The sequence below is a fragment of the Phyllostomus hastatus genome, unplaced genomic scaffold (genome assembly GCF_019186645.2).
Source record: "Phyllostomus hastatus isolate PE091 unplaced genomic scaffold, TTU_PhHast_1.1 phas_scaffold_114, whole genome shotgun sequence".
Taxonomy (NCBI): Eukaryota; Metazoa; Chordata; class Mammalia; order Chiroptera; family Phyllostomidae; genus Phyllostomus; species Phyllostomus hastatus.
In genome coordinates, this window is record NW_025334006.1 from 4,482,853 (window position 1) to 4,497,216 (window position 14,364).

At 40.6% G+C, this 14,364-nt stretch overlaps 1 protein-coding gene across 1 annotated transcript in view; it reads left to right on the top strand.

Annotated features, from left to right (window-relative positions):
- Positions 1-2,650: 2,650 nt before the first annotated feature.
- MTPN (myotrophin) overlaps positions 2,651-14,364 on the top strand; it is a 53,422-nt gene continuing 41,708 nt past the window's right edge. The window contains exon 1 of the mRNA XM_045855683.1: positions 2,651-3,022. Within this exon, the coding sequence (XP_045711639.1) occupies positions 2,951-3,022 (72 nt within the window). The 5' untranslated portion in view covers positions 2,651-2,950. The remainder of the gene's footprint in view (positions 3,023-14,364) is intronic.

Here is a 14,364-nt window from a genome sequence, read left to right on the forward strand (position 1 = left end):
TAGATTAAAAAATAATGAAAATATTTGTGATAAGTGAGGTGAAGGGAAAAATAAAACTGGGCTGTATGGTCGAAGTCACTGAGGGACCTACATAAAGTGGGTGGTAATATTTGCATTGAAACTTCAAAGGTAAGAAGGAGGGGGCAAGAATTGAAAGAATATTTTAGACAGGAAAATAATAAGCATAATGGCCCTAGGGTGGAATAAGCTCGGTTTTTCCTGACACTGGCGGAAGATGAGATCTCTGGCAACCAAAACAACAATGGAGGTGGGAGGGGCATGTCAGGACAGAAGAAAGATATCAAGGTCATGTCATAGAGAGCCTGGAGAGCCATAACAGATAACCAAGATTTTACCCTAAATGCAATAGGAAGCCATCAAAGGGTCTTGGATGGAAAAGCGTATGTTTGATTCATGTTTAAAAAAATTAATTTTGGCTATGTGGGGAATTACTGGAAAAGGGTAAGAGTGTAAATGGAAACACAGCTAGGAGACTATTTCAGCAGTACAGACAGATGCTACGACCAGGAAAGGATATGCGTGTGGCGGTGGGGGTAGTCAGTATGAAGATGGCAAGAAGCGAACGATGTATTTTGAAGACTTACTGGTGGATTGAATATGAGGGAATGGTAGGAGTTATTTATGACTCCCACTGTCAAAGATAAAGAAAGCCAGACACTAGTTTTTATCAGTGATAACTAACTACTCAGGTAGGGAAAAGAGTTCACTGTGAACTGAATTCAACCTTGCTTGTTGGTACAGAGGTGACTGGGTGTTTTAGAGGAAAAAATGAGGGAATAGGATGAGCAGGGTCTCAGCTGAGTCAGGGAAACGAAAATTTTTAAGTAGTTAGGCAGTGTAAATGCAATTTTACCCTCCTGCGGAGACTGGGAGACAGACGCCCTATCCTCAGGCGTTGGCGGAAACAAATGGTAAAAAAAAAAAAAAAAAAAGCAGCTTTGAGTTTTCTTAAGTAGGAAGGGCCATTTTAGGAATGTGGCCTTGAACTGTTACGAACTCTGTTAGTGTTTGTTCAAGCCTTTATAGACCAAGTTTGAGGCCTAGTTGAGAAGAGGGCCCACAGGAGGCTGGCTAGAGTTTGGTCAAGGAGAGAGAGAATCTTTGTCGCCGTGTTTTTGGTTTTAGTTTTAGTGAGAGGGTGCTTGGTGGTGTCATTCACAGAGACAGGGAAATCTAAGGGGCAACAAGGCTTAGAATCTAAAGGAGACTTAATCCTGTGTTGGATATGTTAAGTTTGAGACATTCAAATGGGTGGGAAGTTAAACATAAGAATAGATCACACAAGAGAAGTCTGGGCTGGAGCTATAAATCAAGAGCTGTCAGTGTGATGTAACTCAGAGATCACACAGGGAAGAGTGGGAGTTAGAGATGAGAGGGAGGCCCTGGGATTTGCCTAACAAATTCCTCCCTGAGATCTGTTTCCAGAAAAGTATCATTGTTAGGTATATGGTTGTATTTCTAATGGTCACACAGTAAAATGAACAGAATAACAGTGTTGCTGTTAAATGTTTGGAGGTTTTTCTTTTGATTTCAAATCTATTTCTATTTGCTATAGCCCCCCAAATTACATTTATCGAACACTATTGTTATCCCCATTTTATATGGAAAACTGAACATCCTTATGTGTCTTGTGAAGGAAGTCAGTGTGCCCAAGGTGACAGAAAATTAGTAAGGGTTGGGTCCTCTACTCAAAACTAAGCAATGTGGTTCCAAACTCTGTTTTCTGAACTGTCACTATATGGCACACAGTAACATAGCTTGGTGTATTTATTTAGTGGGTCATAAATAATAGACTTTACATATATAATAGTTCCAATAAGAGTTTTTATTGGATCTCTGTGCTCATGTGTGCCTGTCTGGATTACTAGGGTTGAAGCACTATTCATCTGGTAGATGTGCCTCAAGGTACTAGACAAATTCTAGGTAGAGTAAACTGGCTTCACTACACCAGTCCTGGAGCTTTAAACCCTTAAAATCAAATAAACACAATTTTTTAAAAAATGCAATTGCACAGGACACTTAGGTTTGCTGTGCCCTGTGGCATCAAACTGAAGTCCTAGTCCTGGACATGATCTACTGTCAGGGAAATGATAGTATTTTTCACTGTTACACACTAAAGCTTTTCCCTCCACAGAAATACGTACAGTGTTGACACTAAATTCACACTGTTGGCACAAATATTAAAGAGTTCCTTCAGCGCAGGAATTATTCTATTTCATCTTTATTTTTTAAACCATATACTAGCAATCTTGGAGCCCCAGGGACACTCGACTGCCCAGAAAAGAGGAGGGGTGATGATAAAAGGAGGAATTCACAGCAAACCGTTCTACTGGATACTTTTAGGTGAGCACGATGCCCTTCAAGGGCATCTCGGTTTTTTGCTTTTGTTTTTTAAGTTTTCCCCATTTATGGGGTGCAGAAACGGCCTGATCCCATCTTAAATACCGGTAACTTTCCTTTCCCTCGCTCTCCCCGTTTCCCGTCCTCTGACCCCCTTCCGTGGCCTCGGGCCCCGCCCACGCCTCCCACTCCAGCCTCAGGCCCCCAGCCTCGCGGGCCTAGGCACTGCGCCTGCGCACACAGGTAGCCCGGCCGATGGCCCTCGGGGCGGGGTCTCAAGCTGTCGGAGGAAGAGGAAGAGGAAGTTGGGGAGGGTCCTAGCGGGGAGTGAACCGGAAGTGTAAGCGCTCCAGCTTCTTCTCCGCTGGACTGAACCTGCTCGGTTGGGCCCGGTGGCTGCAAAAGAACTTTCTCCCGCCCCAACGGTCGCTGCGGCCAACTGCCTCGCCCGCCTGGCAGCCTCCCCCGCCTTCTCTTCTCCTCTCTGGCTCCGCGCGGGCCCGTCTCCCTCTCGCCCGGCAGTATCCGCTTGCTCCTGCCACCACCTCCTCGTCTTCTGCCCGGCTAACCGGCCCGCCCAGCTGCAGTGATGTGCGACAAGGAGTTCATGTGGGCCCTGAAAAACGGGGACTTGGATGAGGTGAAGGACTACGTGGCCAAGGTAAACGGCGGCGAGTGCAGTAGGCAAGCACGGAGGCGGGATGGAGAGGAGGCTGAGGAAGCTGATGGGAGCTGGGCTGGCGTGGGTGGGGGTGGGGGGCGACGGCCAACTGGATGGAGGTGGCTCGGAAGAGAGGGGAGTCAGGACGTCTAACCTGGAGGAAGGGCCCCGGTAACACGGTCCTGTGCCGGGTAACTGCTGTGTGGCTACAGCCAGGCCTTTCGTGTTCTCCTGACCCCTGGGGGAAGGGGAGGAGTGGTACCCTCACTTTTGAGTACTGATTATTTGAGTTCGGCCCTTTGCTAAGTCAGAGTTACTTAAATCTTCCTTTGGATGAAGTAATTCTCCATCTTGAACCTGCCTGTTACTGACTGAATGAAGTGGCCTAAGTGATTCGAATCAGAAGAACTTTTTGTTCATTTGTTTTAACTGTGGGCCCGTTAATGAATTCAACGTACTCATTGACCGTGAAAAAGAGTACCAAAATTAGCAGTGGTTAAAATTCTGAAACTTGGTATCACTTCACTGCCGAATCTTAACTTTGGGTGTGGCCTTTTCCTCTCCCCCTCGACCACAAATACTTATTTGCTTCAAGTAGGGAAGCTTATCAGTTAGCATATGAGTGTTTAAGGTACCTGAGTAGTTTACCAACTCGCATGTTAACTTTAGCTACTCCCATCTTTTTCCTTGATTCCATCTGAAATGCTTACACGTGTAACAGACAGTAACGCAAGTATAGCCACAGTGTATTTGAAGGTAAAACCATGATGAGGACGGCTCATCTCAACTAAACTCACAATATAAAACCGAATCCACATTGTGGTAGACTGGTAAAAATCCAAGCCGGCCTGCCTTTGGACCCTAAAATTGTGCCTTTTGTAGTTAGGAGAGAACTTACATGTGATTTTGATATGATGATAATCTAAAAAGAAATCAACAACAAAAGTACAATTTTATAACGTAATCATGAAGGTCATCTGGCTCACGAAAGAGAGGGAGAACCCAGTCTAGGTTGTAGTTCTTCAGAGGGTATGACCGCTACTGTGGCGTTGTTTTTGCTTCCGAGATCTGCGTTAGGAAGCAAGTAAGCAGAAGCAGAGTTTCTTAAAACCTGTAGGATTGTGCAAGGCAAAGTACTGGTAGTTTTTAGTCTCTTGAATACCATTGTAGTTTTGCCTTTTTGCATGCAACTTATCTCCTTAGTTGTTCATTTCAGTGGCTCCTTAGGACACTCTTCACTGCCTCCTCAGCTAGTGGAAGGAAGTCTGAAACCCAACTTACTGCGTATTTCAGTGTAAGATTATAGGGAAGAGCTTACTTGGGACACTTGAGTCTGGTTTACACTTTCCAGTGCGGGGGCACCGCAGTACCCTGAAAGTGAGTGGCTTTTGTTTTTCCTGTTATTGTGAAACCTTGAAATGCAAAAAGTTGGTAAGTAACTAAACTTACAGTTACGAAAAAATACAATTTATGTAGTATCTTCCTGGCACATTATTTTTTATTGCCCTTGGGAGCCTTGTGAAGTAAGTCCTTTCGTTAGTCCCATTTTACAGATAAGATTACTGAGATGCAGGGTACTTATGAAAAAAAAATCCAAAGTTACAGTGATTAAAAAGAAAAAGAAAAAAGGTGATGAAGCCAGAACTCAACTGCTGACTCCAGAACTTAGAGTCTTTAACCCCTCCATGTAGTTTCTCCCAGTCTGAAATGTGGTTGCAAAGCACATGACACCAAGATTTCTAGTAGGACATGCCCAAGATCCACATCCAGGCAGATAAACTGTCCATGAAAAGCTGCCAGTCACACAGAGACATTTATGAGAAAATAACGTGCCAAGAACGATGGATTGGTTTGTTTTCAGGTTTTTTAATTAGGTCATTCAGTTTGATTTTGCCTTTTTCCTGTTACCACCACACTGCCTACTCTCATCAACAACAGAGATGCGCACAAAGGGGAGGATAGACATGCAAAGAAAAGTAGAAGGAAGTAGCAAGAAATTTGGATCCAAGAAGGTTGGACTGTAATGTAATCCTGTGAACAGATCATTGAGCTTTTTCCTTTCTTAGTTTTGTTTTTGTTTGTTTTTTTGGCCTCAGTTGAGGACATTTTTCCCATTGCTTTCAGAGAGAGAGGGGAAAGGGGTGAGAGAGAGAGAGAGAGAAACACTGATGTGAAAGAAGAACATTGATGAGCTGCTCCTGCATGCTGCCTGACCAGGGGCCAAACCTGCAACCTGGACATGGACCCTGCAGGGGAATCCAACCCGCGACCTTCTGGTCCACGAGACAACATTCCAGCCCGCTGAGCCATACTGGCCAGGGCTTCTTGCTTGGTTTTGATTGCGTAACTTGAGTCTCTTAAAATATTTTTCGCCTTGTTATTGAAAAATAACAAAACAACCAACAACTAGCACTCCATTTTCAGTGGACTGAGCTCCCTCACTGTGCCCATTCCCTCTCCAGCCCAAATCACGCGGCTGCTTCGGATTGGTGGCCATCTTCCCAGCTCATTCCTCAACTCATCGCCTTCTTCATCCACCGATTTATGAGCACTCACCACCATTTTCTGAGTGTATGTAATGTGCATTTATCTGAGCGTGTGCAAAGAAAGTGTATTTTAAAAATTGGATTTGTCTAGTTTTCCTCCTAAGGGGTTAGAGTCTTTAAAATACTCTCCTCTGTTCTCCTGGGACGATCTCTCATTGTTAACATAAGTGAAGCATTTTAGTAGTCATCCTTTTTAAAATTAGTATTTTTTAAAAAACCAGTAATTGTACTTCTGTACCTGTTTCTGGCTTGTATACAGAAGTGTGAAGTATGGATAGGCAGAAGTTGTTGGTTTTGGGTGAATTTCTGAACTCTGAAGAAACCAGTTCAGAACTCCCACACCATTGAAAATTGTGTGGTTCTAAATGGGGGCGGGGGGACAGCATGTAAAGAAAACTTTAGGTTACTCCCCGTTAACTGTTAATCTGTAACATTAAAACAATATCTGAAGCATTTTGGCTTCTTGACTGACCTGAAGACCATATTTGGTTACTTTAGTGGGTCCCTCTGAGTCTCAGTCCCAGGCACTTCGCTAGGCCTGGCGTGATGGTGAAGGCGTTGGACAAAATGCTTGGGAAACTCGAGCATCTGTATTCAGCAGACGCATGTGAAAAAGCTTTCACACTTCAAAGTGGTATACAGATTCTAAGTAACATCTCCCACAAAGTTCAGTTTGTCCAGTTGGAAAAGAAATGGAAGCCAGAAAGAAAGATATTCATGGGCAGCGGTAGTGGACACTCACAGCCCCATTTTCGATCTGTATGGTTCTTCCAGGTGACAGTCTCTTTGCCTTCCTCTTCCATTTCTGCCTTTGTGTTAATTTCTCCCATTGGAATTCATTCAGCCGTCACTGGAGTTCCAGAATGGATAGCGCCGTTCAGATAAATCCCAAATTGAGCATCTGTTTTCTTTTCAAAAATTATTTGTGTTGTATCCATTTTGACTAATGGCATCATGACCCAACCATTTGCCCAGACTAGAAATTGGGGGGGTCATCCCAAATTTCTCAGTGTTATCAAGACTACCTTCTTTGTCTCATTTTCTCCTTACTCTCCATTCATTTGCTCCTACTGTAGATCAGTTGTTGCCTCTCTCCTGCTGAGACTGGATTTTCCTTGACTGTAGTTTTCCCCTCTCGCCTGGTCAGCTTGCACCAGGACCTCTCTGTAATGTGAATCTGAGCATGTTGTCCTTTTTAGCCAACCTCCTTCACTTTCTTAAAATATATTTGTGATTCCCCATTATTTTTAAATGGCCAGCTCTTCCTTGATTTGCATACGTGGCTGATCCCATCTGGCCTTGCCTGCCTTTCTGAACTTGCCTCTGTCCAAGCTGCGCTCTGCTCCGGACCCTGCCGTGCCCTGCGTCTTATGTGTCTGTCTTTACACTGTCATCCTCTTTGACCGAGTCTGCTTGCCTCAATCCCTACCTCCCAACCTGGTGAGCTCCTGTTCATCCTCTTCGCTTTACATGTCGCCTCTTCCAGAAGAACGTTTCCTCTTCATATGGTGTGCTGCTGCTTTTAGTGTTTCGCTTATCAAATTGCCGTGCCTTTGTTTACATGTCTGTTTTTAATTAGGCTCTGAGCCTCTGGAGGCTGCATGCTATATTCTTTTTCATCTTTGTATCTCCAGTGTAGTGCCAAGAAATTTCACACATTAAAAGCCTATGTTCTGAGTAAGAAATTCTTTTTACTCATAACTTAGCTACAGTGACAACATACTTCATTAATTATAGAATGATAATTACCATTGACAGGATGGCTTATGTGGCCAGGTGCTTTAAAGCACTCTGCAAGATTTTTGTATAAACTCTCATTTGCTTTTTACCACAGCATTTTAATATAGGTAATAGTATTCCCATTTTAAGGATAAGGAAATTGAATTTAGAGAAATTAAGTAACTTAACAAGGTCACAGAGTAAGTAGCACACTGGAATTTGAACCCAGAACTGCCTGAATTTACAGCCCATGTATTTTTCACTGTATCAGTCAGCCTTGAAATGGCTTTCTGGCTCCTTAGCTCACCATGGGTTAGCATCAGCACATGAGGAAAATGAGAAAGGGGCTTGCCGAAGACAGGCACAAATTGTCTCTGACGATGAATAAAAAGTAGAAAGATGGCTACCATTAAACATCTTTAATGTAACAAGTTGAAAATAGCACAGAGACAGCAACACATCAGCTCTGTAAACTTGAAATCTCATCACAGGCTGTCTTTACTCAAGAGACTGTTTGATAGCTTGTGGAGACTGTTTTGTATGTATAGTTACACATAGTTTTGTGTTATTTGGTTTGTAATTAGGATTACATACAGGACAAAAAAGTCAAATTGTGTCTGTTTGCCTTAGGAAGAAACTAAAGTATTACAATTACCTTCCAGACTTGTTTAAATTAAATAAACAGCACTTTTTTCAAAAGTATGTTTTTAAAATTGTCTGTATTTGAGTAGTGTATATTTGAGTACAAGTGTATCATTTACTTATCACATCGACCCATAAGCATAACCTCATTGTAGAGATTTTAGAGATGAACAGACTAAGATTAAATAATTTGCCTGAGGTCATGATCTCTTGAGTAGTGAGGCAGATTTTAACTCAGTCTCTCTGGCTTCAAAGCTTCAAACCACCAACCTTCCTTTCTCAATAAGCTAGTTAAATCAGCGGTACCATCTAATTGAGTATATGTGTTAAAAATGATCACATCGAAGGGGTAATTATCCATCGAGACTACTTAGAGGTGAGTTTTGTCGTAGATTTTGTGGATGCAGCTCTCTCAGAGGTGAATGCTTGTGGATAAGTAGTCCCATATTATTTCCAGTAGGTCTGATATATGTACTCTTTTGTTTACTATGTGCTTCTGTTTCACTTGCTGTGAAATATTATATACCAGGTCTCTAACTTCCCTTTCTCTGTGGTTTCCTTTCCCTCTCCAGCCCCCATTCTAATTACATCTGCCTTTGACATGCTGATAGGTTTGAAAAGCAACAATTGTGTGCCCTGTGAGAGGATAGGATCTCTTGAACTTGAGAAAAGTATCAGCTCTAATCTTTAGAAATTGCAAGACTTATTGGGATCACTTTTCACTTCCTAATAAAATGAGCATTTTAAAAGTGGTCCTGATTCAGTCTCTCTTGCAATTATTAGTTTTATGCAATTTCCTTTTTTTTTTTTTTCTTTTTGAAATTACCCGTTTCCATGTCATAAAAAGTTTGTACTTTCCACACCAGGGCTGGTGACCCAGTCAGAAAGAAGAGTACTTCACCTTGTATCAGAGGTAGGGGCCCTCAATAGACACGGAAAGGTTAATACAGATTCCTTTCTTTCTGTTACTCTGTCACCCTTTTTTTTCTTTTAATATAAAATAAAAGAATATGTTTTTTCTATTGGAAGGCAGATGTTCACTCAGATATCCATGGGGTATATATAGGGTTTTCCTTTGAGATTTTAAACATTATCCTTACACTAGTACAGATAGTTAAAATGTAATAAAGCTGATTTAAATTATAAAAATAATACATTCTTATTTAAAAGATAAAGTTGCACTGAATAGAAATGAAAATGAAACTAGTGTCCATTGCCCATTCCCCTTTCACAGGAGTATCTGTCCTTAACATATAAAATTAGTAGGTATTTTAAGACAAAAAAGTATAGAAAAAGATAAAAATTAGCCCATGATTCTACTCTCTAGGTAATTCCTAGTAACTTTGAAAGGTAAAATTAAATGAATGCAGGTACAGATTAGAAAAAGCAACAGCCATGACTCCCTTTCCCATCCCAGTGAACAAAGTGAGCCTTTCTTAACAGGTTCACATAATTAGTTTCAGGGAAACATTGGAAATTCACTGACTTAAAAGAAATTTCTCCCACAAAATATCTCTGCGGATCTTTGTTTAAGATGGTCTTTGGGGAGGGGGCGTTCTCCAGCATTTGAAGTTCCTTCGTTCCTTTCTCTCTTTGAGGAGTTCTCTGATCCACAGTATGAATCTCGGGAAAATGCAAGGCCTGTCTCCTACCAAACAAAAGCCAAAAAGGACAAATAAATCGTATTCTTCTGCCCGCACTTAGGAAATGGACTGGTAACCCAAACATTGCTAATTGGGATCTTTTATCTGGAGCTGATACAAAGACTCAAGTATAGTGAAGGACTTAGTGGCAGCAATAAAACATCATTTCCAAAAACAGAAGTAGTGGTGTGCCCATTGTGGCATCTGTGCCCAGGTGGTTCCTGTGACACGTTTTCATTTTATTTTACTTTTAAACCTCCTTGGTTCCTGCCCATTTACTGAGCCTGGTTCTTCAAGCTGCCCAGCAATTTTGAGAGGTACTTGTAACGACTGCTTAAGGCATTACACTTCTGCTCATCAGTACATGTTGGTCTCTGTTCTCACACTTAAAAGCTCCGAATAAAGTTTTACCCGCCTGTCTCCCCTGTTGTGCTGTGAGCTTTTTGAAGATAGAAATTATCTTTGTATTTCCAATATTTATCCCACTGTCTCTTATCTGCCATATAGTTTAGTTAAATTTGGGTTGAATCGGTAGTTCTCAGAATCTTCCCTTCTTTTGTTGTTTTCAAAGTTGTTTATACCATATGCCTATTTGTAACAGATGTTCTTAATGTAAATGATGTGTCATTTCTTTTGACAATAGCTCTTAAGTTTTCAAACTCTTTATTGTTTTAAACTCGGTGAACTTTAACTTTTCCACACTGCTACAAGAGTTGTGGAATATAGTTTTGACAAAAGTTGTGTAAATAATAACACCAGTTTCCACATGTAGTTTTTCATGGCCATGTTTTTAACAATTTCTTTTTTTCTTCCCTTTCTTTTGTGGGGGGGGCGGCGTTTTCAAATGATTAATTGAAATATTTTCCTTTGAGTTCTTAACTAGCCAGGCATTCCCCTGCATCACGGTTGATGGTGTCTGTGATGTTCTGAGGGTGGCGGCCATCAACACGGCAGCCCACAGACTGGGCCGTGTCCAGGATCTCTAATGGTTCCGGAGAGTTCTCTAGCTGAACATCGGTGCTGCATCTGTTGGGCAGTATTGACAGTCTCATCAAAAGTGGTATTTCCCCTGTGCTTAGTGCTTTTTCCCCTCTTTCTGTCTCGGGGCCGTTCCTTGAGGGCGTTGATGATCCAGGGAAGAGGCAGAAGGCACAGCCTCAGTCTCTGGGGCTGCCTCTGGGCAGGCTCTGCCTCTGGGGCACAGCCTCTGGGGCTGTGTGTTCTGGGCGGTCAGTTCGCTGTGATTCTCAGACCCTTCCAGTCACCAGTTGCTTTGGTGGTGTCATCACCAACCTTTTCTGGAGACAGACCCAGGGGGCTGATCTTGGGGGCCAGGACAGACGTGGCACCGACATTCTCACCGGTGCACCTCAGGTATACGGCTCAGATCTCCGTGGGGTTGAACTTTGGTGGCGGGGTGGAAGCAGCTGATGTCCCATGAACCTGGATTCGGGATGACCAGAAAGCGTTGTGCCTCAGCTGCGTCTGAGCCAAAAGGTGGAAAGCTTATTTTAGAATATCAATTCAGAATTTTTAAAACCATACAGTCTCAGTAAAAGAAAGATAGTTTTCATGCTGGTTTCCTTGTGAAGAATGTGAATCATCAGTGCTTTTTATTGTTATTAATGCATAAATACTAAAAACTATACTTAACACCACATTACTTATTACAGTATAAAAGCATGTGGACCATCAAGCCAATAAAATTAAAAGCTTTCTAGCTGCAAACTAAGTCCTTAGAAAACACCTTTTTTATGTGTTTTTTAAAGCCCTCTGTAGGAGAGTAATTACACTTTTACTTTAGATTCCAGTAGACTTGGGTTTGACTACCAACCCTACTACTTAATATGCTTGGCAGAGTTATTTAATTTCATCAGACCTCAGCTTTCTCATCTGCAAATGGGGACTATACTAGTACCCAATTCATATGTCTTATCTAATTTTTGAGAGAGTGGATGTAAAATTCACCAAGCAGTGCCTAACACATTCTAACTGTAAATATTTGCCATTTGTGGTGTTTTATGTAGATGGTTTCCTAAGAGATGGATATTGTGGCAGAGACTGTATGGCTTTGTGAGCTGTGTCTGCTGTTGTGCAAAAGCAGCATAGATGACATGTGAGCAAATGAGCGTGTCTGTGTTCCACTAACACTTTATTCACAGAAACAGGCAGCTGGCTGGATTTGGCCAGTGGGTTCTTGTTTACTCTTGCATGATATTGAAGTTGCAAAAACTGGGTTGTGTGATTTCTTTTCCCTCTAAGTTCTTAAAATCAAAAATAATTTAAATTGTGTGATCAAATATAAAACTTATTTTGGGGATCAGCATTTCCAAAAATACGATTCAGAAATCTTTCTGGTTAAAAGATACAGAACTGTAAGGAAAAGCAAGGCATAAAAAGCCATATGTGGATGGGGGAAGAGAAAGAGAGGTTAATGAATACCTCTAAAAGAAAAAGCCTAGAATCTCTACAGTAAAATTGAACCTTAGGCAAGAGACCTAGATTTTTTTTGAAAATTAGGAATTGTTCCTTGTAAATATACAACCAGGAACTAATTTAGATCCTTAAACTGAAAGGGACCTCTACAAAATCTTCTCAGCCATCAGAGGTCATCCTTCCCCACAAATGCTTCCTGGCCCCGATGTCAGTCCTGAAGGCTGGTCCGGTCAGCAGCCCCAGACGTGAAAGAGAAGGCAGTTAGCACAGTTTTCACTGGTTCATTCATAATTCACCCAGCAGATATCAATTGAGCACCTACAGTGCCTGACACTCTATTCAGTAGCCATGGAAATGCAATAATGAATAATTCTTCTGAGAAGAAGTTTTCTTTGGTAGGTTCAGTTAAAAGGATGTACAGAACAAACAACAAATAAGATAGTTGTATGGGTTCTCAATAAATCATTTCCTTATTTAATGGATGACATGAATAAAACTCAGAAACAACTGTACAGCTGTGTTAAGAAAACACAACTGTATAAAAAGAACAGACTATTTATAAGAGCCAAGAAAAAGTTATATGTGGTTGCAGTATAGAGAATCAACACCAAATCAAATTCAGATGTAAATTGTAATAGAATCAGCGCCAAATCAAACGGATTCAAAGTGGAAGATAATGGGAACTGAATGCTTTCTTTTTCAGTACTTTATGCCAGATACAGCCCTATGTAGTAAATTAATATGCATATAGATATGCATATAATTTAATCCTCACAACTACACAGGTCGGCTTTCTTTCTGTGTTATAGTTAGGGCAATGGAAATTCAGTGACTTGCCTGGGATCCTACAGCTAATAAGTGGAAGAACAGGATTTGATTTGGGTCATTCCAAAAAAGTGGCATTTTTGATCATTTGCATTGAAATGTTTCAGAACTATGAATGAAATACATAGATAAAATATTGAAAATTAAGTATTACAGTAGATAATGCATTGAGATCGAACTCGAACTTAGCAAAAGATAAGGAAGAGCATCCCAATTTTGAACTGATAACAGAAATAGAAGTTTTCTGAACTGAGAAGACCCAAGATTGGAAATAGAGGTATTATTCTTCTTCTAGTTAAAAATTAATAAACACAGATAAGCAAGACACATCCTAGCTAAAATGATAAACCACAAAGATTTTTTTTAATCTGTAAACTTTTGAATAAAATTTTGAGGAATAAAATTGACCTACCTTTAGACTATTTGCTATGATAGTACTGGAAAACACTGAAACAAGCAATTCTGCTAGGAATAAAAATGTGGAAAAATATGTTCAAGCTGCCATTCATGTAGGATGGCAACAAAAAAATCTTAAAACACAGGGTGGGACATAAGGAGGTCTACAGTTGTAAATACGTGAAACAGTTTGTCCTTATATTATGTACTAATTGTTGTATTATTTTCCATATGAACAAATGTAAACCTCCTTTTGCCCCACCCTCTATATATCCCCCTTCCCACTAAGTAGATTGCTGCAGAGATCACACCTGAAACTTGAGGGATTGAATTTTTCTTTCGAGATTTCCTCTTTTGCCACCCCCCACCCCCTGTCCCCATCCCCATTCCCCTCCTTTTCCCCTCGTCCATTCTCTCATGGGTTTATTTACAGTTACAGCCTTCAGGAATGTAAACCGCTGGATCGGGACATGAGATATTTCCCAGACTACATAAGACTTTAGGAATAAATTCCATCTGTGGAACCATGAATTAATTTCTGGCAAATGAAGCCACTTTTTGATCATATTGATCTTTTGCCCAAATTGAAATACTATTGCAATGTTTTGAATGGATTTTCTCAATTTTGGTAGTTTTTCTTTCTATAAATAAATACATTTCATTAAATTAAAATTTTAACTTTATGTCACCAGTAAAAATTTTTTATGCTTCACTATTTTCAATTACAAAATACCTGTAATTAATTGCTTTTAAACTTTCCAAAGAAGAAAAACAAAAGTGTGCATTTAATAAGTAAAACAATTACATAAAACTGATTTAAATCACTGAAGTAGTCATTTTGTGGGGGGAAAAGCTTGGGGGAAAAGTTCTATGCAGCTATATAGATGTGGAAATACAACATTTGGGGCCTACGAACTTCCATTTAAAAATGTTTCTTGTTACTAAGAAATGGAGTTGCTTAACACTTTTTTTATGTCTTAAAATTACTTGTAAGGAGTTATACATTACTTTTGCCTTTAACATTTTTGTAGTTCACATTTTATTCTTCGATTTCTATTCTGTGTGATAGTGGTAAATAAGTAAATGAAAATGAATCTTTAATTTGTATGTTTTTTAGAACCTTGAACGATCCTAG